This window comes from Puma concolor, chromosome C1 (genome assembly GCF_028749965.1).
Source record: "Puma concolor isolate L17-30 chromosome C1, mPumCon1.1.hap2, whole genome shotgun sequence".
In the NCBI taxonomy this organism is placed as follows: domain Eukaryota; kingdom Metazoa; phylum Chordata; class Mammalia; order Carnivora; family Felidae; genus Puma; species Puma concolor.
Window position 1 is genome coordinate 48,966,577 of NC_141674.1, and position 22,779 is coordinate 48,989,355.

At 37.9% G+C, this 22,779-nt stretch overlaps 1 protein-coding gene across 1 annotated transcript in view; it reads left to right on the forward strand.

Annotated features, from left to right (window-relative positions):
• The window catches only part of HOOK1 (hook microtubule tethering protein 1), a 71,013-nt gene extending 52,623 nt beyond the window's left edge, over nucleotides 1-18,390 (forward strand). The window contains exons 15-22 of the mRNA XM_025935232.2: nucleotides 1,490-1,630; nucleotides 3,709-3,802; nucleotides 5,472-5,506; nucleotides 6,042-6,124; nucleotides 6,743-6,843; nucleotides 10,630-10,731; nucleotides 13,081-13,149; nucleotides 14,867-18,390. Of these exons, the coding sequence (XP_025791017.1) occupies nucleotides 1,490-1,630; nucleotides 3,709-3,802; nucleotides 5,472-5,506; nucleotides 6,042-6,124; nucleotides 6,743-6,843; nucleotides 10,630-10,731; nucleotides 13,081-13,149; nucleotides 14,867-15,037 (796 nt within the window). The 3' untranslated portion in view covers nucleotides 15,038-18,390. The remainder of the gene's footprint in view (nucleotides 1-1,489; nucleotides 1,631-3,708; nucleotides 3,803-5,471; nucleotides 5,507-6,041; nucleotides 6,125-6,742; nucleotides 6,844-10,629; nucleotides 10,732-13,080; nucleotides 13,150-14,866) is intronic.
• The last annotated feature ends 4,389 nt before the right edge of the window (nucleotides 18,391-22,779 follow it).

Below are 22,779 nucleotides of genomic sequence, written 5' to 3' on the forward strand. Positions count from 1 at the left end.
GCAGTCGGTTAAGCGTCCGACTTCAGCCAGGTCACGATCTCGCGGTCCGTGAGTTCGAGCCCCGCGTCGGGCTCTGGGCTGATGGCTCAGAGCCTGGAGCCTGTTTCCGATTCTGTGTCTCCCTCTCTCTCTGCCCCTCCCCCGTTCATGCTCTGTCTCTCTCTGTCCCAAAAATAAATGTTGAAAAAAAAATTTAAAAAAAAAAATAAAATAAAATAAAAAAAATAAAATAGCCATATGAGCCTATAGTTTAAAGTCATGATGCTGTCATTCGGAAGAACACAAACTGAGATTAATTGAAATTAGTTGCTTCTGAGAAATTGCATTTAGGGAGGCAGGTAGGAGAACATTACTTTTTTCTTTAATATCATTCCATGGGGCGCCTGGGTGGCGCAGTCGGTTAAGCGTCCGACTTCAGCCAGGTCACGGTCTCGCGGTCCGTGAGTTCGAGCCCTGCATCAGGCTCTGGGCTGATGGCTCAGAGCCTGGAGCCTGTTTCCAATTCTGTGTCTCCTTCTCTCTCTGCCCCTCCCCCGTTCATGCTCTGTCTCTCTCTGTCCCAAAAATAAATAAACGTTGAAAAAAAAAAATTAAAAAAAAATATCATTCCTATCATTTGCATTTTAGAAAATATGTGTATGTAAACTTTTAATAAAGATATTTTTTGAAAACAAAAATAATCTAGAGACAGTGATAGGCCTGTCATCATTAAAGTATATTTAAAAATATTAAGCAAACTAGGGGCACCTGGGTGGGCCCAGTTGGTTAAGCATCCAACTTTGGCTCAGGTCATGATCTCTCAGTTCACGAGTTTGAGCCCTACGTTGGGCTCTGTTGCTGACAGCTCAGAGCCTGGAACCCTCTCTCTCTGCCCCTCCCTTGCTCTCTCTCTCTCTGTCACTCTGTCTCTCTGAAAAATAAATAAACATTAAAAAAATAAAAATATTAAGCAAACTGATTTCTTTTTTTTATGTTTATGTATTTATTTTGAGAGAGGGAGCGAGTGAAGGTGCTCTGTCAGTGTGAAACCTGATATGGGGCTCGAACTCACAAACTGTGAGATCATGACCTGAGCCTAAATCAAGAGTCAGACTTCAACTGACTGAGCCACTCAGGCACCCCATAAGCAAACTGATTTCTTAAACCTATTGCTTTTAATTTATGTTTTCTGAGGATATACTATATATTACCTTTAGTAAATAGTTTCTAAATTACCAGTGAAAGAACTCCTGTTTCTCTTTGGGATTTGCATAATAAATATTTAATATGATATAACACTTGTGCTTTTAAAAATTCACAACTTGTTTTTCAGGACAGTCTTACAATATATGTAGGCTTTTTCTTAAAAACTTTCAGAAACATTGCTAACAGTTTTAAATGACAGCTATTGAATGAATAGGAATTTTCTTTCCTAAAAAGCTAAGGAAGTAAAAAAAAGCAAAATGTATATTTAGAAAAATTTAAAAATAAATTTTCTTTTCAACATCAGGGAAGTATTTATTCGACTGCAACATGAAAATAAGATGCTTCGCTTGCAACAGGAAGGTACTGAGAATGAACGTATTGAGGAACTCCAGGAACAGCTAGAACAGAAGCACCGCAAGATGAATGAACTGGAAACCGAGCAAAGGTGACCCACTCTTTTGTAATTGTCACAGTGATTCCATTAGGTAGCCACCAAATCTTGACTCACAGAAGAGGGAGATAACATCGTAATTGAAATAGTTAGGAGTTTAGTCTCTCACTCCCATTGCTTCTAGCACACTTTAGTAACCAGGTTTCTCATTCTTGAATTTCACTTATATGTCTTCATAATTCTCAGAAAATTTAACAAATGAGTAAATGACAATCTGGGTTTCGACTGCAGTCAGTGCTTGGATGGAACATAGACTGTGGAGTCAAATTTGAGTGCTACCTCTATTTAAACCTATTAACAGTTTTGTTCTGGGCAAGTCTCTTAAATTCACACTTAATGTCCTCAGCTATAACTGGAGGTGATACCTATTTGCAGGTTGTTATGAAGATTCACAGATAACGTATTTAAAGCAAATGACGTACTTATCTGATACTGAGGAGGGGCTTAAAAATTATAATATTAAAAATATAGGGGCGCCTGGGTGGCGCAGTCGGTTAAGCATCCGACTTCAGCCAGGTCGTGATCTCGCGGTCCGTGAGTTTGAGCCCCGCGTCAGGCTCTGGGCTGATGGCTCAGAGCCTGGAGCCTGTTTCCAATTCTGTGTCTCCCTCTCTCTCTGCCCCTCCCCCGTTCATGCTCTGTCTCTCTCTGTCCCAAAAATAAATAAACGTTGAAAAAAAAAAAAAAAAGTATTTACTAAAGGTAATATATAGTATTACCTTCTAAGCACTTGTTTGGTATTAACTCAAAAAACCTCACAGTAACTCTGTGAAATAGGGACTGTAATTATCTCTTTTATGGATAAGGAAGCTGAGGTTCAAGGAGGTTAAGTAACTTATCCAAAGTTATAAGCTAGCTAGTAAGTTCTCGACTGCACATTTGAACTTTCTGTCATTCTGACTCCTGAGTCTGGACTCTTAAACACTATGCTAACTTGCCTCTTATATATGGCATATTTTTCAGTAAAAGTATGTGGTTTTATTTGACCAACCTTTATTGGATCTTAGAGACCAGGAATTTTAGATACACTTGAACCTGGTTTCTCAAACTTGTATATATAGTATTACATCAACTGTGGTTGAAAAAAGAATAACATTTTAGCTTTGTGAAGGGACCATCAAATATTACTATCCTCTGCAATTCAATATCAGCACTGGAGATAGAAAGTTTCAGCTTTTAGAAAGTTAAAACAGGAAGATAGACATATGAATAGATAATTACATTATCTGATAACTGGAACAATGGGGCATTATAACGGGCAGGTGTGTTGGGTCATATATACATGAAAAGAGAGACAGATTCTCTTTCTTGCTGGAAACCTCAGTAGAGGCAATTCTCAAGCAGGGTTTTAAAGAATGAGGTTTTGCCAAGTTAAAAATCTGCATTAGTTGCTAGTGTTAGTCTCTTTAATTTAAACAAAAAATTATGAAGAGATGGTTGGAAAACGGTGACCTTTGTCAGTACACTATGAAATCTGAAACAAAAAGAAACCTAGTTCCCATTCATTAAAAGTACACCTGTAAGGGGGCACCTGGGTGGCCCAGTCAGTTGACCATCCGACATCAGCTCAAGTCATGATTTCATGGTTCCTGTGTTCAAGCCCTGCATCGGGCTCTGTGCTGATGGTTCAGAGCCTGGAGCCTGCTTTGGATTCTGTGTCTCCCTCTCTCTCTTTGCTGTTCCTTTGATAGTTCTCTGTCTCTCTTTCTCTCTGTCACTCAAAAATAAACATTAAAAAAATTAAAAAAAATACAACTGTAGGAAAACTGAGCTAGTTTTCTAATTTCTTTTACCAGTGAGTACTGTGCAGAAATGATATGCTTTTGCAACTGGCACTTAAGTATCTTGAATTTTTACATGTGGGTGTATATACTTCCTGGATAAATGTCTTCTTTTTAAAAAATATTTCTTTGCAAGTAGCCTACTATATTATATAATAAACCTAGCCACAGATAATTGTTCAGCCTTCATTATTACTATTAAATGCACCAGTTGCACAAATGCACCTTTATAGATCCTTAACTACTTTGACTTTCCATACAAATAAATGTGTATGATCCATCTTACAATAGGCTGAGCAAAGAGCGCATCCGAGAATTGCAGCAGCAGATTGAGGACCTCCAGAAATCTTTACAGGAACAAGGCTCCAAGTCTGAAGGAGAAAGTGTAAGTAACTTGAAAGCTGTAATAATTCTGCTGCGTGTGGACTCTCTGCGAGAGGTCCTAACGCCCAAATTCTTCTTGTGTTTGAAAGTGCCATGCCACCCTTATCAATGAGGGTACCCTTGAATACCGTATATATCTGCATAACGGATGCTGTGATTTTGCCACTTTGGAGCCTATAAATTAATCGTTATGTATTGAAGGTGATTTCTATCTGTCCTACTTCAACAGCTACACCTAACTTCATGGTTGCTGGTGTGCTGCCGGTGAGGTCTTCAATGGCTCTGCTGGGACACCAACAGGGTGGGCCTCAGAAAAGTCCTGGTTGAGAGTGCTCAGTGGTCAGAATTGAGGAAGACTTCTAACAGGAAAAGGGAGAGGGAGAAAATGATCTCTACCAAAGAGCCTTATAGGAGTGGATCATACTAACCTCCAAAGGACAGAAACCGTAATGCAGTTTCGAAAGCATCACCTCGTATTTCTTCCCTTCTTCCATGCTGACTTGTGGCCTTGCCGCTTCTAATCTGTTTTTGATGGCAAACATTGTGAGGGCAGAGAGAAGAGGACTCAGCAGAACTCAACAGCCCCAACCCGAATGCACCTAACAGTGTGTCTGTAGTTTCAGCTCTGTATGCAGGGGGAAGGAAGTAACGACAGAGGGAGGAAGGCATTTAATGGAAACAACAATGAAAAGACAGGGCTGTGTGTGTGTTAGGTACTGGTTAGATGGAAGCTGAGGTGGTTAGATCTGTGTTGACGGGGAGAAAGCTATGAAGAGTAAGTAAAGAGGTGAAAAGGAAGACTGAAAGGGTTGTGTTTCCTCTCTGTCTGTTATATGCTTTATATGATTTTTTCTTTTTTCCCCGGGGGCTTGGAAAATAGAAATCGTCTCATGCATGGCGGCATCTCATATGTGCATATATACGGTATTGTAACCTCTCTAATATGAATATTTTTTTAAGCCACAATAGAGAATACTTTTAAAATGGGATCTCTTAGAGTACATTTTGGATTGCAGTGTTTTTAAATGTGTTCTATTTATCTTTTAAAAATAAATTATTAGTGTCTTAGTTATGTTTCAGATTATGTATTTTAAACCCTTCAACTTTTCAGTAGATGGTACAGAGCTAGTGTTGCAATTTAAACTCCTGCTTTTTAAAGAGGAAGTTTTATGTTTTGAATTTTATTTTTTAACAAAATCCTCTTCATTTTGATGTTAATATTAAAGTGCTTGCATTTATAATGATAAAGCTTTATTATAAAGATAATTATTTAAGTCTATTCTTCACTAAGGGCCTAACATCTTAAATTATGTATTTTAAAAAAGGATTTTTAAATGTTTGATACTCCTCAATATATCGCATTCAGCTTGCATTTGGTATTTTTCTTCAAGTCCAAATTTTATTTTCATGGTATTCAGAAATATGAAGCACTTTTCTTTCTACTCTTGTACTCATCCTTATGTCATTTCCTAACCTCCTTTCCTTTCCCTTTGAAGTAAAAAACACCTGAAATTTTATGTCTTTACAAGTATGTTATTAGAAATACAAATTGTTAAAAAATTTATAATTTTAAATAATACACTTCAAAAGGAGGTAAAGAGATTTTGATGTCTGGAAAATTTATCTTGTCACAATAGTTATCTTACAGCAACTTTTTTTAATTTTTATAGTCCAGCAAACTAAAGCAGAAGTTGGAAGCTCATATGTAAGTAAACTGATATTTCTTTTCAAATATGAGAGGGGAAGGGTTTCAAAAACTTCTAAAGTTAGTATCCTTTTCTGACTTTGTTTGTAAGAGAAACCCCCTGATGCCAATTGAATGTTCACCACTGCCATCAAGAAGTGAAAAGAAAAACGCGCTAAAATGTTCAGCCTGCCTGTCAATGATCTCAAATCCTACATTTTTCCATCACTAATGTCATTTGAAGAGTTTACAAAGTAGACAGCTGTCACATGTGGAGATGTGGGATGTTTAACCAATAAAATATTTCCTCTGACTTTCTTAGGAAGCAAGGATGAGAGGGAAAAATTAACATTTTTAGCACCTGTCATGTGTCAGGCAGTTTACCCTCTCACAACAAGCCTATAATATGTGTCAGGTATTATGCCCATTTTACAGGTGAGGAGATTCAGGATCAGAAAGTGATTTGGCTACAGTCCACAAATGTCCTGTGGCAGAAATCAGTTTTCATTCTCAGGTCTGTTTGCTTCCAAAACTCCATGCTCTTTCCACTACTTAGGGAAAAACTAACTGAGGTCCAGGAAGAATTACAGAAGAAACAAGAACTCATTGAAGATCTTCAGCCAGATGTAAACCAGAATGGTAGGTACTTGTAAAAACCTGGATCAGACTACGACTAAGGACTTGCCTTTTTTAGTTGAAAGATGCAAGAACTGTGTATAAGTTTTCAGACACTCCATAAATGCGTGCATTGCAAATAAGAGCCATGATAATGTTTTAGTGATTTCAGTGATTAACAAGTGATCTGATTTTAAAGCGAAAAATCTAATAAAATGAACTGATTGATATATAGGAGTATCAAACATGGTAACATATAATAGAATTAATACTATAATGTAAATAAAATAATTTATAATAAAATTAAATTGAGCCTTAAACAGTATGTAGAAGGACTGCTTTATTTTCTTATGATGATTGTGCTTACATGCTGAAGTGTATTTGCTCATTGAAACACTTGATAGAAGGGAGAAAAGCTGGATAAAGCAGATTATAGATATTTTTAAGAAAAAATAATATGAAATGATTGAGGATATGTTGTAGTTCAAAGGTTTTAGATACGAATTCACTACAAAGAAGAAATAAACATTTCTCTTTTAAGTTCTCTTATCAGTCCTTTCGAAAAAAATCAGATAAGTATAATTTTTGTGTGAGGAGGGAATATTTTAAATTGGTCATGTTTCATTTCATTTTCAATAATAGTGCAAAAGATCAATGAACTTGAAGCTGCTCTTCAGAAGAAAGATGAAGATATGAAAGCAATGGAGGAAAGATATAAAATGTACTTGGAGAAAGCAAGGAATGTGAGTCACTTACCTTTCAGAGCTCAAGTCTTCTGACTCAGGTTCTCATAAGGCCCATTCCACCCATGAGGTTATCTCTCTTAAATATGCATCATGTCCCTTTTCTGACTCTACCCTGCCTTGCGGGTCAGTCCTCACAGTCTCTCCCTCTCACTCATCAGCATCATGTAAAACAAACACAGGGCTGTTCTTGGACAGTTTAAACGGGGACCACAGTGACCTCATTAGAGAAGATGACTATTAGAAAGTATGGAATCGTGGGGTGCCTGGGTGGCTCAGTAGGCTCGGCGTCCGACTCCGGCTCAGATCATGATCTCACAGTTTGTGGGTTTGAGCCCCATGTTGGGCTCTGTGCTGACAGCCCAGAGCCTGGAGCCTGCTTCGGATTCTGTGTCTCCCTCTCTCTCTGTCCCTCCCCCACTCACTCTCTGTCTCTCACAAATGAATAAATGTTACAGAAAGAATTTTAAGGGGCGCCTGGGTGGCTCAGTCCAACTTCGGCTCAGGTCATGATCTCATGGTTCGTGAGTTCAAGTCCCACATTGGGCTCTGTGCTGAGGGCTCAGAGCCCGGAGCCTGTTTCAGATTCTGTGTCTCCCTCTTTCTTCTGCCCCTCCCCCGCTCTCACTCTGTCTCTCTGTTTCTCAAAAATAAATAAACATTAAAAAAAAATTTAAGAAAGTATGGAATCTTTAGCTCTTAAATTTTTTTTTTAACTTTTATTTATTTTTGAGAGACAGAGCATGAATGTGGGAGGGGCAGAAAGAGAGGGAGACACAGAATCTGAAGCAGGCTCCAGGCTCCGAGCTGTCAGCACAAAAGCCCGACGTGGGGCTTGAACCCATGAACTATGAGATCATGACCTGAGCGGAAGTTGGATGTTTAACTGACTGAGCCACCCAGGTGCCCCTGGAATCTTTAGTTCTTAAAATGAATGTTTGCCTTTGTGAAAATTTTGCTCTTCAAACTTGTTTAAAATTGTTTTACCATTTAATTTAGATTAGATAGTTAAACACTCTTCTAATATTTATCAGACTGGTCTTTTTCCCTATTTCCAACTTAAATATCTGTCAGAACATTCTCATAAAATCGTTTATTTCCATGAATACATGTATTTTCTTAAAATATTCTCTCTTAGAGAATATCAATATACTCTTTTCTATTTGTTGAATAAACAAGAGGATTATATGATGAAGCTTTAAAATACTGCTAATGTATCTATTCTTTTTATGTTTGAATTTTGTATTTATTAAGTTGTCCATATTGCCTGCAACAACAGATACACCTCAAGATCTCAAGGCTTCACATGAAGTCCATTTTTCAATGGGGGAGGGGCTCTGCTCCGTGCAGTGTCCCCGAGCCCCCAGCTGACAGAGTCTTTGCCTTCTTGAACACAACGTTCCCAGCTGTACTTGACTTAGTCCAGCTGGTAGACAAGGGCAGCCAGCCTAGACCATACCGGAGATAGTAACGGGGTGGGCCTGGGAGCCACATGAACCACTTTCACCCTCACTGCCGTGGGCAGAATATAGGCACACAGCTGCACTCAGCTTCTAGGGAGTCTTGGTAAATATCCAGACAGTCTCTGCCGCAGTCTAGTGTCTCTCAACTATATAAGAGCTTTTAGTAGAAAATACAAAACATAGAAAGAATCCCTTTCTTCTTAACTGTGCATTTTTTTCAGTGCATACTACGTCCATGATTGCAGACATAGACACACACAATTTGTATGATCATAGCACATACAATTTATATTTTGAAAGTTTAAAATAATTCCCTCATGTTATATAAACATACTTTAATATTTATTAAGCAGCTATTATACTTAGCACAGGGAATAGAGAAGTAAACAAGACAGACGCTTCTAGAGCGGACTGTGCAAAGTAAAAGAATGGCTATATAATATTCAGTTGAATGCAGTATATAGTAATTTAGTCATCATCCTGTTGTTGGAAATAGTTTGTTTCCATTTCTTTTTCCTTCTTGCTTCTAGAAATAAGACTATAGGCAACTTATTTATATAGAAAGCTTGCCCCTTATTTTGGCTTATTATGTTAGCCTTGTTCCTAAGCTAATGGGTCAAATGGAAGTTTTAGGTCAAAGGATAAGAACATTTTAATAATGTGCTTGATACATATATCTAAATGATATTCTAAAAGGATCACAGTTAAGTAGACAAAACAGTGACCATGAATACCATATTCTTGTCATCATCAAGTACTATCATTTAAAAAAAAAAATTGCGGGGCGCCTGGGTGGCGCAGTCGGTTAAGCGTCCGACTTCAGCCAGGTCACGATCTCGCGGTCTGGGAGTTCGAGCCCCGCGTCAGGCTCTGGGCTGATGGCTCAGAGCCTGGAGCCTGTTTCCGATTCTGTGTCTCCCTCTCTCTCTGCCCCTCCCCTGTTCATGCTCTGTCTGTCTCTGTCCCAAAAATAAATAAACGTTGAAAAAAAAAATTAAAAAAAAAAAAAAATTGCTGGAGCGCCTGGGTGGCTCAGTTGGTTGACTTTGGCTCAGGTCATGATCTTGCAGTTCGTGAGTTCAAGCCCTGCGTCGGGCTCTGTGCTGACAGCTCAGAGCCTGGAGCCTGCTTCAGATTCTTTCTCTCTCTCTCTCTCTCTCTCTCTCTCTCTCTCTGCACCCCTCCCCCACTCTCTCTCTCTCTCAAATAATAAACATTTAAAAAATAAAAATAAAAAGCAATTGCTTGTATGATAAACATGATTTCATTTCTTACCTTTACATTATTTGGAGGGAGAGGTTAATTATAGTAACATAATGTCCATGATAGAAAATTCAGAAAATATAGAAAAGTCACAATCATACTTTTTATTACTTAGAGGTAAAAAATTATGATGTGTTCTCTGTAATTAAATTATGATTTAAACTCTGCTTTTACAATGTGAACTCCTCGAAGGCAGGCACCAAGCCTCCTGTATCCCACGGGCCATAGTCAGTGCCTGCCATATTCAGCACTCAGCAAATTGTTTTTAATGAACCACAGTCATTTTTAGGCATATTACCTTTCAGTCTTTTTCCTTTACCTCAGTGAATATAGGTGAAATCTTTAAATCAGTTTAAATCTTTTTGAATAGATTTGTAATTACATCATACAGCTGACCTTATTATTGGAAATTTGTTTTTGCTTCTAATTTACACCTGATATTTTCAAGTTAATTTCCTGTTATACTGCTGGCTCCATAGTTTAGTTGAGTCTATGAACAGCATTCTGAGCAAAATCTCTTTTCACCTAACTTTTAGTGACTTCCATAAATGTGATTGAGCCACTCTAGGGATTGCAGGCAAAGTCATCAGTTTCTAATAAGTTGATCTTACATATTGAGTTACATTTCACTAGATAATGGTAGTGAAAAAGGTTGTTGCTAAGAATTTTTTTGTTACTTTGTACAATGAGTTCCTATATAATTAGCAAATTCTTTTAATTTTTTAAAAAATGTATCTGATAAATATGGAAAGTATTGTTTCAAGACCTCAGTGCTCAAAGTTTAATAAGACTAGATTACTATCCCTGAGTACTGAGCCTTGGAGAAAGGAAATTTTATTTTGAGATAGGGATCTTCCCATTTTGGTACTGAATTATAATATCATTCTACCTCTATAATGTTATTTTTATTACTCAAATTTAATTGTAAAATAAGTCATAGTTCACACCTGGATCACTTTCTGGATAATTTTCCACTTTTTACATAGAGGTTTATAGGTTCTTATATTTCAGTACTTGATAATGTAAAGTAAATGTAAAATATTTTTTTTTCTTTCAACAGGTAATAAAAACTTTAGATCCCAAACTAAATCCAGCATCAGCTGAAATAATGCTACTTAGAAAGCAGTTGGCAGAGAAAGAGAGAAGAATTGAGATTCTGGAGGTAAAATTTTCATATTCACACGTCTCCTTTTAATTATTCTGTATAATCCTGATAATTAATTGCTGTCCAGCATCTGCCATTAATGATCAAGTTTCACAAGAAGTTGAAATCAGGAGCTGGCAATGCCATGTTTTAGCGCTCAGTATGTTTACCACAAAGCATCTCACCAGCCAATAGGAGTTTATCTACTCTGCTACATTGTCTCTGTCACTCCCACAACAGCCAGTCCTGTGGATAGCCCTTAGTGGCTAATAGAGTTCTGTTATAATGTTAGCTCCTTTTAAAATTATGTGGGTTAGAGTTCATTCAGAAAATATAAGTAAATAAAGGAAAAAAAGGAACCAAACTCACCTTTAAAAAAAGGTACTCTACTCTGTTAACTAGATTTTCCTTCTCTTTTCTTCTCCCTATTCCTCACTGGAACCTAAGTAAACTCATTAGTTGCAATTCCTGGGGGAAGAAAGTGCTCATAGAATCCAGTAAGTCCTTGCACTGAAGTGGCAGTCTTGGTTGTTAACCATGCATAGTTATGTTAGCGATGACATCTTCTCATTAATTAGCCGGGTCTTTAGAACTTATTTTTTGTGCTGATGATCATATCATTTTTACTGGCTGGGTTAATAAGTATGTCAGTCTGGAACTGTATATTCATAGATTTTATAATTGGGCATGTTCTAGTTTCCTTTGCAAAGTGTTTTACAAAATTATTTAATACTGTGGTGAGATGCGATACTATTCTTGAAGTCATTATGTGCTTCCTTATAATAATGTATGTGTAATTGCAGAGCCATGATGAGATCTGTATACTAGCCTTGAAATTTGAGTAATTGATAGTAGGTTTCTTTTTAAATCAACTAGGAATGTTGTATTTCAGAGAAACATGTTGTATTCATTTACCATTTTCTTCATATTATTTCTGAGCCAGGGTGTATGGACTGTAGTGGAACTATTTTGTTTAAAGACTTAACATTCAGAGTGCACACCAGCCTATGTGCCCTTGCTAAGTGCTTGTCCAGGCCTTGTCAGGTGCTGTAAAAAAAAAAGCACTGGATGGGGGCATCTCTCTGCGGAAATACTGTCCATTCTTCAGCATCCAACTCACATGTGTCTTCCTGGATTCCTTAGGCAATGTTGGTTATTTCTCCATAGCGATTCCATGTATTTTGAACTCATTAATTCAACCCACAATAGCATTGTTCTTCTTCCTGGTGTGTGTCAGAGTTTGAGGGCAGAGCGTGTATCTTATATACCTGTACTCCCAGCATTAAATATCACATAAATGAGAGGCCAGGTTTGCTGCTTTATTGGTAAGTTCTCCTAAAGTTATCACCTCTCCTCTCTGGTCCTAGGTCTCCTCATCTGTAAAATAATGAGACTTGGACTGAAAACCCCCTGAGCTCTGAGTTGCCCTGATTATCCACCTCCCAGTGAACACCAGTGAGCGTGTGCAGCATCGTCAATGCTTCAAGTGCAGCTCCCTACCAAGTAGAAAGACAGAATGGCACCTCTGATGATAGGGCTTTGAGGAGAAACTTGGGTTACATCACAGCATATGGGCTTTGGTTCATGTGTACTTCTCTGCGCATACACTGCAAGAAGCAAAAATGAGAGAAATATAAATAGCAGATGTTATTCTATCTGCCATCGTTCTTGGGGAGTCATTGTCTGGAGTAGGTGTGAGCCAGCAAAAGGCCATCTTGCCCCCGTCATTTCTTGCGTCCTTTTGTACTGTGAGCATCTCGCTGTAGGAACACTCACGTGTTTATGTAGAATATTTACGTGAGCCAACTGTATCTGGTGCTCAATGAAATTACTAAATTTGCTATATTTGAGCAATTAAGAAATGGATGTCAGCCTCTAGGTCAGCACGCAAGCATGGCCACAGGCAATCTTGTATACAGATGACCGAGGAACGAGCGAGAAAAATTCGGGTTAAGCGTTACAGGAGATCTTTAGGATTTTCTGGCATATGTTTTACTACATCCTCTTTCTCCTTAGTTTTGAGTCCTCCACAGATGCTGGTCTGTTTTGTCATCTAACCCAGTTATTACTTTCGTCTCTCTTTATAGGTGACAGTAGCATGAGAATCATGAGTTTCTTATTTGTTGTTGCTTAAGTGCTGTCCTACCAGTAAAATTTTTGAAGTTAAAGGTTTACTAGTCACAGTCTTACTCTTTCTTAAAGGTATTGTGCATGCTTTCTCCATGATCCAGTTCAGATTTTGACTGCTTTATGTGCTACACGATGCATTTTTCAAATTCTCTCAATGAGCAGAGTGAAAAAATGATTCCAGTTTTGGTAGTTTGGGTTTATTTCTGGGATTTTGATAGTCCTTGTGTCTTTTTCCAGAGTGAATGTAAAGTAGCAAAATTCCGTGATTATGAAGAAAAACTCATTGTTTCTGCCTGGTACAATAAGGTGAGTTGACATTCAGCCAGTGATTGGATGTTGTGTTTATCAAATGTTTTGACCAGGAGCCACAGAAAGAAATATATTTTCTACCACAGATCATTACACATGCATGCTTACGTATATAAGTAAACAGAAGTTACCCTGTGTGCATGTACCCAGGTATCTCCTGACATAGTCTCTTCTTTTTAATGTGAGTTATAATCCAAATTATATACTTTAGTGTTTTTAGGTGATGCACATGAAGCACACACACAACAGCTCACAAATATTTTAAAAATTGCCTTATTTGAGCTAAAATATTTAATTTGTGCTTCATGCAGTGTTTCTGTAGAAATGTGAATATCTGTGAAATGAAAATCCCGTGTTTCTAGTACTCAGCATTTGTTTTAACATCCCATAAATCCTCTAAGTGTGTCTTTCACTGTGTTTTGTTTTCTGTTTTGTTTTGTTTTTAATAAGAAATACTCTTCGGTAGTTGTATGTCTGTGTTAAACAGGAGAAAATAGTGTAAAATTATTTGAAGTGCATTTTATTTTGTCATCCTTACTGTCAGTGGGATATTTGCAAGCATTTCATGATGTATATGGTTCATTTGGATTATTTTAATCGAAATAGAAAATAACACAGCCATTATCTACCTTAGCTGTTGCTTATTTAGTAAGAGAGAGTGTGGACTCCCATGTCTGAACCCTGTGCTTCCCCACAAAGAGCGGGCTGTCCTTCCTCAAACATGCCTGTTCTTGTATGTCACCATATTTTTTGTCTGTGCTCTTGCCTTCCCTTCTCTGTTTGATAAAATCTGGCCTAATTTAGCAAGGCCTTAAAGGAAATCATATGTGAAGTGTTCCCAGAACTTTCCCTCATAAGTCAGTCATCCAAGTTAAGATTGGTAACTGTGTATTATTTTCTTTGTTCATCCACAGCCTCTCAACACATAAATCATTAAAGATATTAGATCCAAATAATGCATTACGTGTTCATTTTCTACCCATGTCTTTTGAGCATTTACTATATTCTGTGTGTTATACTAATTCCTAGTGATTCTAAGCTTAGTAAAATTCTATTACTTGGGCTAGTGAGAAAAAGTAATTACTTTTCTTACTAAAAAACCCAATATCCACAACTACAGTAACTTGTCATGTATCAATGTGTAGATAGACAGTAGTGAACTATGGTGGTTCTCACACTTTGGCATGCATTAGAAGACTTGTTAAAACACAAGTTATTGGATGCAGCTGCAGAACTTCTGATTTAGTAGGTCTGGGTAGAATCTGCAAGATAGAATTTCCGTTTTTTTTCCAGTGGTGCAAATATTAATCTGAGGACCTCATTTGAGAATCTTTGACCTAAGCTTTTCTCTTGTGTTATGTCTGCTCATAATGGGTGGAGTGAAGGCCCAAACAGAAAAAATTACTTTGGAAACTTTTTTTATTGTTATAATTAAGCTTAATGTTAGAATACTAATTTAAGCTACTGTTTTTGATGATTTCAAGTTTAGTGGGTTAAAATAGAGAAACTGAGTTTTATGCCTTTGTTTCCTCCTCCTTGCTGGTGTTACAATGTACAGATGAATTAGCTTCTGAACCCTTAGCTTTTCTACGAAAGGAGAAAAACATCAATCAGCTTTATAGTAGTGTTTTGAGGAAATGACTTTATATTTGTCAAGTGAAAAGCACTTGACAAACTAAGTAGTCTTGTTCCTTATCTGCTTATGTTTGTGCAGAGTCTAGCGTTCCAGAAGCTGGGGATGGAATCTAGGCTCGTGAGCGGCAGTGGTGCCTGCAAAGACCCTGGTGCGTGCGCTCCCGCACGGTCTTTCCTGGCACAGCAACGGCACATCACCAACACCAGAAGAAATCTCTCTGTTAAAGTTCCTGCTACAACACCTGATTAAACTACAGAAGAAAACATAAACAGAAGTGCCCTTAAAATATTTTGTATCCTTCAATTAACTGCCAGATTGAAAAAGAAATTTATGACGCTGGATATCAGCTATTTTAAAATTAACATGCACAAAATTAATTTTGTCAGCTGACTTGGAAAGCAAAATATAGAGTCAGCTATTTCTCTAAGGGAGTATATTTGAGTAATTGGAAGATGTAATTAGGCACACATCTCAAACTTTTGTCTTCTGAGAGTGTTATAATTTCAAATTGACTGTATATTTTAATGTTTTCACTTGTACCAGTAACTTGGTTAATTTGCAATGTATAATCAGTAATAAGTAATTTACAAATATATCTATATTTGCTTTATTGCGTGGGTCCATATAAAAATAGTCTTGAGTAGGTGCATGGAGAACTATACAAGAGTTACGCTTTTTGACTCGATGCATAGAAGGTTTTACCTCTATCCTCAAATCTGTCATCAGATGGGTCTCTTTTATCATGTGATGGATGTTATAACATTTGGAAGATTGACTATTGAAATGACTTTTTGCCATAGTAAAAGTGACTAACTGGAGATTTTGCAGATTCAGGAAACTTCCTAGTTCTCATATGTACCTACTATAAACAAGGGCTTCTGTACAGCATGGTTGAAAAGTTAAGGATATGGAAATAAGCTGACTTTTATAAGTGATTTTTCTGATGGGAAGTAAGGCAAAAAATATAATTTGTGTGAAACGTCCACACATGTTTTAATATAATGATCATAATTATTGCTTTTAAGCATAAAATTATCAGGGCATTTACTAAAAAACATGCCATAATAGTTTTTCCTCTTCACTGCAAAGAGATGGTGTGGTGATGGAATAATCCGGAATCAGTTTGATTTTGTTTACGAATTAAAGAAGCTGTCTGGGACTGAGTTTATGGTATTCAGTTCACTTCTATCCAAAGCTTTTCTCTTCAGAGGTGTTATTTTCTAATTTTTTTGGCCTTTTTTAGGAGTCACACTTTAGATCTTGAGCTAAATCTGTGCTGTCCAGCATTCTAGCCACAAGCCACATGTGGCGATTTAAATAAGATTAATTAAAATTAAAAATTCAGTTCCTTGGTCACATCAGCCACATTTCAAATGCTCAACCGCCACATGTGGCTGATGGCTCCGGTATTGGAGAGTGCAGGTATAAAAAATTTCCATCATTGCGAAAAGTTCTTTCGTACAGTGCTGTGATCAACCTTTCTTTAGTAACTTGGAAATACTCTTTGATATTAGACCACAAACATAAAAAGAAGAAAACTGTTAGGATTCTTTCAGATATGAAAAGGAATTGAATTGTGGCACAATTAGCATTTTGCATTCCGTATAGTTGAATACCTTAGGTTGTGACGTTTGTAGTTCATCCTTCCAGTGCCGTTCGACAACTGCATACCTGTCAGCATATGTCTGAACTAGGGGTCAGCAAACGTTCTGTAAGAGACAGATGGTAAACAGGTTAGTAAACACTGTCAGCTTTTTGAGCCATATGATGTCTCCCAAGTACTGGACTCTGCTGTAAGTGTGAAAACAGCAACCATAAACAAATATGTAAACAAAATGGGTGTTGTTGCATTTCAATAAAATTTTATTTAGAAAAAACTGGCAGGAGGACGGATGTGGCCTGCAGGCTGTAGACCCCTGGTCCAGATTTTATTTTCAGCCTTTCTTTGCATATGTGAGTATTGTTCCACTTACAGTATTATTCATTTAGATACTTGCTTTTTAGATTATCTACCAGTACATTTTTCATAATCACTGAAAATACAAGAATTTCATACTGCATTTAGGTCTCTTAAGATTAGGGAGCATCTGTCAGGATATATTGTTTCATCAGGGTTACTTCTGTTGACTACCTCTTAGATTTTGATGGTTTTTATTGGTGCAATTATATTGTTGGTTTGCTTTTTTGTATATTCCTATAGTCTGCCTGCCTGCAACTTTTAGTGAAATGAAATAGCCCTTTGAAAATATTTTAGCATGCTGATTAAAATTTTCCAAATATTATGGCATTTTGGTATATTTTGGTCAGTGTAGGACATCTGCTCCTTTGGTGTTTACTATTTGCTCATAATTGAGATTTTACAAGTTCTTCAAGCTCCCTTTTATTGGAATTTGTTGTAAACATCAATTTCAATAATTTAGTATTTTCACAGTCAATTGCTCATAAATTTTCAATTATTATATTTGGAATTTCTAAATAACTTGTGCAATTTCTGAATAAGGACAGAAAGCTAGATTCTTTTTTAATAGAGAAAAAGCAAATTTTGTGATTTATCACTTTTCTAGTTGATAAGTAGAATTTAAAATGCTTGATACAGGAGTATTTATACAAGACTAATGTAAAGTTCTGTATTATTGTGATTAACCTTATGGAAATTCAGGAACTGATCAGAAGTGAGATTATTTTCCACATCTGGTTAATGTAGTGAGATTGACACCCTGTGGGTGGTACAGCATTATAAATATTCATCACGAACTATGATTTATGTCTGTGTTTTGAGGCTTGAGTGCATATGCCAGGGAAGAGAAAGCCAGCATCTGTTTGTATGGTAAGGTCTTGAATGCCCCACTGATAAAAGTACAACCCCAGACCAGTTTGGAAGCGATCTTTAATTTTGAGCATTTGCTCTAAGGTTAATATTCCTTTCTCTTTTTAAGTTAAAAGTGTGTATACATATGACAATGATCACTTAATGTATTGAGAAATATTTGAAGTTTATTCTGTTGTTTTTTTTTTTTTTTTTCAGTGAATCAGGCTGTTGAACTCTTATGATTTAGTATAGATTAAGAATTAATGTCTTATCTAGAAACACTAAACTGAGTATCCCTCATTAAGATGTCATCATCTGATAACTGGATTGCTAATTTGAATGTTAGATAGTGCTTCTACATCTACACCTGTTTCTGTATAGTGGCACATTGGGCTCTATGGGGTGGCTTTTAGGCCACAGTACTATGTTAGGTTCTCTATAGGCATATTTAATGAGAAACATTCCTATGTAAAAATGTGTATGTATGGCTGTATGCGTACATTCCTGTTGTGAACCTGTACATTACAAAGAAGTAGCTTGGGAATTTGTAAAGCACAGCCATTAAAGAAAATAGTGTGCAGTTATTAAACTTGATGTAGCTTAAATGTTACGTTTAGTTTATAAAGGTTCTTTCTATTTTCTATGGCAAAAGACTTTGACACTTGAAAAATAGAAGCAATACTTGATTTATTTTTGTAAGTATTTAGGATATTATTTTAAATAAATGATTGTCCAATAACAATATAATAAGTTGTGAAACGTTTTAAATAAACTTTCTGATTTCTGTGTCTGACGGTGATGGTGGATTTTTAGTGGCTACAAGTGCACATTTATTTGCTGCTTTAAATAAAGGACTTAGGGGCGCCTGGGTGGCGCAGTCGGTTAAGCGTCCGACTTCAGCCAGGTCATGATCTCACGGTCCGTGAGTTCGAGCCCCGCATCAGGCTCTGGGCTTGATGGCTCAGAGCCTGGAGCCTGTTTCCGATTCTGTGTCTCCCTCTCTCTCTGCCCCTCCCCCATTCATGCTCTGTCTCTCTCTGTCCCCAAAAAAATAAATAAACGTTGAAAAAAAAATTAAAAAATAAATAAATAAATAAATAAAGGACTTAAAGTGTTTAGTTTGTTAAAGAAAAAATAATTGCATTAATTCTTCTAATTTAGTTTTTCATTTGAATTTTTTGGTGAAGTGATTTTTTTGGTGTTCCCTTTTTATGTCTCCAGTTTCACATGGGGATCTAGACATTTTCCATTATCATGAAATCCAGAATATTTCTGGGTCTTCTTTGGCAGAGATTGCTGCTTATCCCTCAATATCCATTATCCCCTTCTTCCTCTGGTAACAGAATGCCATATTTTAGCTTGTGATTTCACTATCCAGTGACGGGGGTGGGGAGGATAACTACTTTCCAGACCCCATTGTAACTACATGGGGCCATTTAAGGTCTGGCCAAAGAGATGTGACCCTCAGGGACGATGGAATAACAAAGACTAAGGAGCTCGGATCCCTAATACCACCATTTAGCCATATCAGCTGCCACTTCCCACCTGAATTTCTCTTAAGCAATGTTTCTTAAAGCCACTTTGTTTTGTTTTGTTTTGTTTTTTGTTTTGTTTTGTTTTGTTTTGTTTTGTTGTTTCCAGCATCCTTATTTCCCATTCTATACATGTGTGTCACAATGAATTGTGAAATTTTTAGGAAAGTACAACATGTCTTGGAAAGGCTTCATTCTGTTGCTGCTAATAGATGCCCAGTAAATATTTGTTTTATCACATGAATGAAGTTCATGTGCCAGACATGCAAAAATGAGAATAAAGTCCCATCTCACTTTAGACAGATCCCCATGTTGCCAAAAGAACATGATTCCATAAATTGGACTTTCAGAATTTTACAATAAATGCTGGCCCAACATCATCCCATAATTTTGTGATTAGTTCCCTACCAGAGATTCTTGACCTATACTGACCAATGTGGTGGTTCTAGCCACAATATGTATTTAAACAAATTTTAATTAAGTTGTATTTCCTCATTAGCCTAGGGGCTACAGTACTGGTCAGTGCAAGTAAAGAAATTTCTGTCATCACAAAAAATTGAATTGGACAGCTTGTTCTAGATGCCTGGGTTGAATGGACACATTCTACATCTCTGAAGTTTCCAGTGATATGTGACCACAGAAATGTCGTGAAGTGAAACCTTCAGACACCTTCCTGCACACAGTGACACGCTCAGGGATAGAGCTGAAGTTGGATTGTTAAGCCGGCCGTGATTTTGATGGTGAAACACTTGGTTCCCTTGCCCAGCTGGGCCACAGCAACTTGCTCTCAGTAAGTAGTAACACTTGCAGTTCAGACCCGCTGCTTGCTTTACCTCAAATATTTCCCTCTTTCATAAATCCTTCCAAGTTTTCTCGAATAAGATGACAGATCTGTCTTTCTGAAGTTTTCCAATTCTTTGTCTTAGTGGCTGTAATGTGATCAACCTTTTTTTTTTTAATGTCCCACTACACTAAGTTTCTTGAGGTCATTGGCCATATCTGGTTCATCTCTGTTTCCCCTCCAGCACTTTGGCACGGTATCTTCTGCACAGTCGATACATACATACTAGCTGAACTAGACTTGCTAATGATGGACAGAATGTTTTCTTTAGAAATCCAGTCTCAAGACTCTCTGAAGAGATAAGGGAAATGCATTAAAGGAGTATCTGAGTAGGCAAGAAATTAAGAAATGCTCCACCCGTGGATTCAATAAACTGTTGCACATGGATTGGTATCTCTGAGAGAAATGCAGAAAAACACTTGAGAGAGATTTGTGCGTACCAGGTGACTAAGGAAATACCCACACTGAAACAGGTAAGAAGAGCTGAGGCACACTTTCACCATAAACCCCACCCCCAGCAAAGCACCACACAATTGGGTGGAGCCCTGCCCCCACCCCCAACAAGCAGCTTCTCCCTAGGGAGTGAAAGGCTTGGCCCATACATCTAGCATCCCAACTTTTATGGTTGCTACCTAAAGAACTAGCTTCTAACTAAGGCATCATCTCTGGGAGCTGATGAGGCCTGGGATGTGCTAGTGTCCTGGGACCTCACACAACAAGGACATGGTTTTAAGTGGGCACGCAAACACTTCCCAGGGCTCTTCGCTTGGCTCAGTGCTGAGTGGCAGGCAATAAAGCTCAGTTCCCTGCTTCACCCTGGGACAGGTCTGACTGCACATCTGGCACTGTAACTTTTCCAGCTGCTGCCTGAGGGCTGGCCTAGTCATCAGCTTGCATGTAGAAGCTGATGGGGTAGGCAATCCCCAGTCCTCTGAAAGCATGATCAAACCGGTGGGTACTTCCTGTATTTACCCTCCTACCCCACCGCCCCTGGCTGACTCCAGTGAAGAAAACCTAGCCATCAGCTTCTCCTTGGAAGGAGTTGAACTCTACATCTAGTGCCCTCACTTTTCCAGCTGCTGCCTGAGGGTCTAACTTCTAACTTTCTTCTCTCTAGGAGCTGACAAGGCCCAGCCTTCAGTAGTCCCTTCGGGTGCACAGAGAAAGCGACAGCTTTCAATGATCCTGTAGGCTCTTCTTAGGACTCCTCATTTCAGCTCACTCCAGCAATAAAACCCAGCACCTCTCTGGAAGGTAGACTATACTACCACCCTGACTTTTCCAGTTGCCAACCGACAACCTGGCTTCTAACTTGCCTGTTTCTGGGAGCTGATTGCACAGGTAATGACTAATGTCTGGGATTTTTGAAAAGGTATATGGGTACTTCCTTCCTGCAGCTCCTATACTCAGCAATGCTGCAGCAGTAAAACCAAGTCCCCAGCTGCTCCCTAGAAACAGATGGACTTTAGACCTAACCTCCCTCCCCTCAGCCTTTTCAGCCACTACCGATGGGACTGGCTTCTGACCCAGCTAGGAGAGCTATGTGACTCAGCATTTATGAGGACCCTGGGGCAACAGAAGACAAAGTAGCCATTTGAAAGAGTGTGTGGCCTAAATGACGGAGGAGGAATTTGCCACAGTTCCTCTGCCCAGCTCTGTGATAAACTCTGGCTCCTAGCTTCTCCCTGAGGAGGGAAGGAATAGGACTACACATGTAGTGTTCCAACTTTTCCAGCTGCTGTGTGAGGAACTGGCTTTTACCTCACCTGTCTGGAGGCACTAACAGGACTTGGCATTCTCTGCTCTCCTGGGGGCCACCAAAAACAAGGATGACAGCTTGGACAAGCACAGAGGTTTGAGAGGCATCCACAATCTCTGGCCAGGCTGATTTGTGAGGCTCATCTCCTATGTGAGGCCAGTCTGTGAAGACTTGGAAAGGTGGGTGTTTTATCTAATGTGCAGAAAGCAACATAGAGTGTCAAGGAAAATGAAGAAAGAGGAAAATCTGTTCTGGATAACAGAACAAGGTGAATCTCCAGAAACCCTAATGTAATGGAGATTTGTGATTTACCTAACAGAAAATGAAAAATAATGATCCTAACGATGTTCACCAAACTCAGGACGACAACCATGAGCAGAGTTAGAATATAAACAAAGAGATAGAAAATATTAAAAAGTACCAAGCAGAAATCATAGAGTCGAAGAATACAATAACTGAACTGAAAACTTAAAAAATGAGCTTTACTAACAGAGTAGATTAAGCAGATGAAAAGATCAATGAAACTAAAAGGTCATTGGAAATCATTCAGTAAAATGGGCACAAAGAAAAAAGAATGAAAATGTGAAGATAGCTTAAGTGACTTAAGTAATACTCCTTATGGGAGTTGTGGAAGGAAGAAAGAGAAATGGGTGGAAAGCTTTACTCAAAGAAATAATACCGGAAAACCTTCCAAACCTGGGAGAAAAAAATTGAAAACCAGATCCATAAAGCCCAAAACATACCAAATAAGATGAAGGAGACTCACCAAGACAAACTGTCAAAAGTTAAAGACAGAATTTTGAAACAGCAAAAGAAAAATGGCATATTACACACAAGGGAACCCCTTAAGACTATGGGCAGAGTTTTCAGCAAAATCTTGCAGTCTGAATAATCAGAGTGGGACCATATATATTCAGAAACCTGAAAGGAAAAAGAACAAAAACAAAAACTACCTATGAGGAGTACTAATCCTGACATACATGTCCTTCAAAAATAAAAAGGAGGTAAAGACTCTTAGATAAACAAAAGCTGAAGGAATTCATTACTACT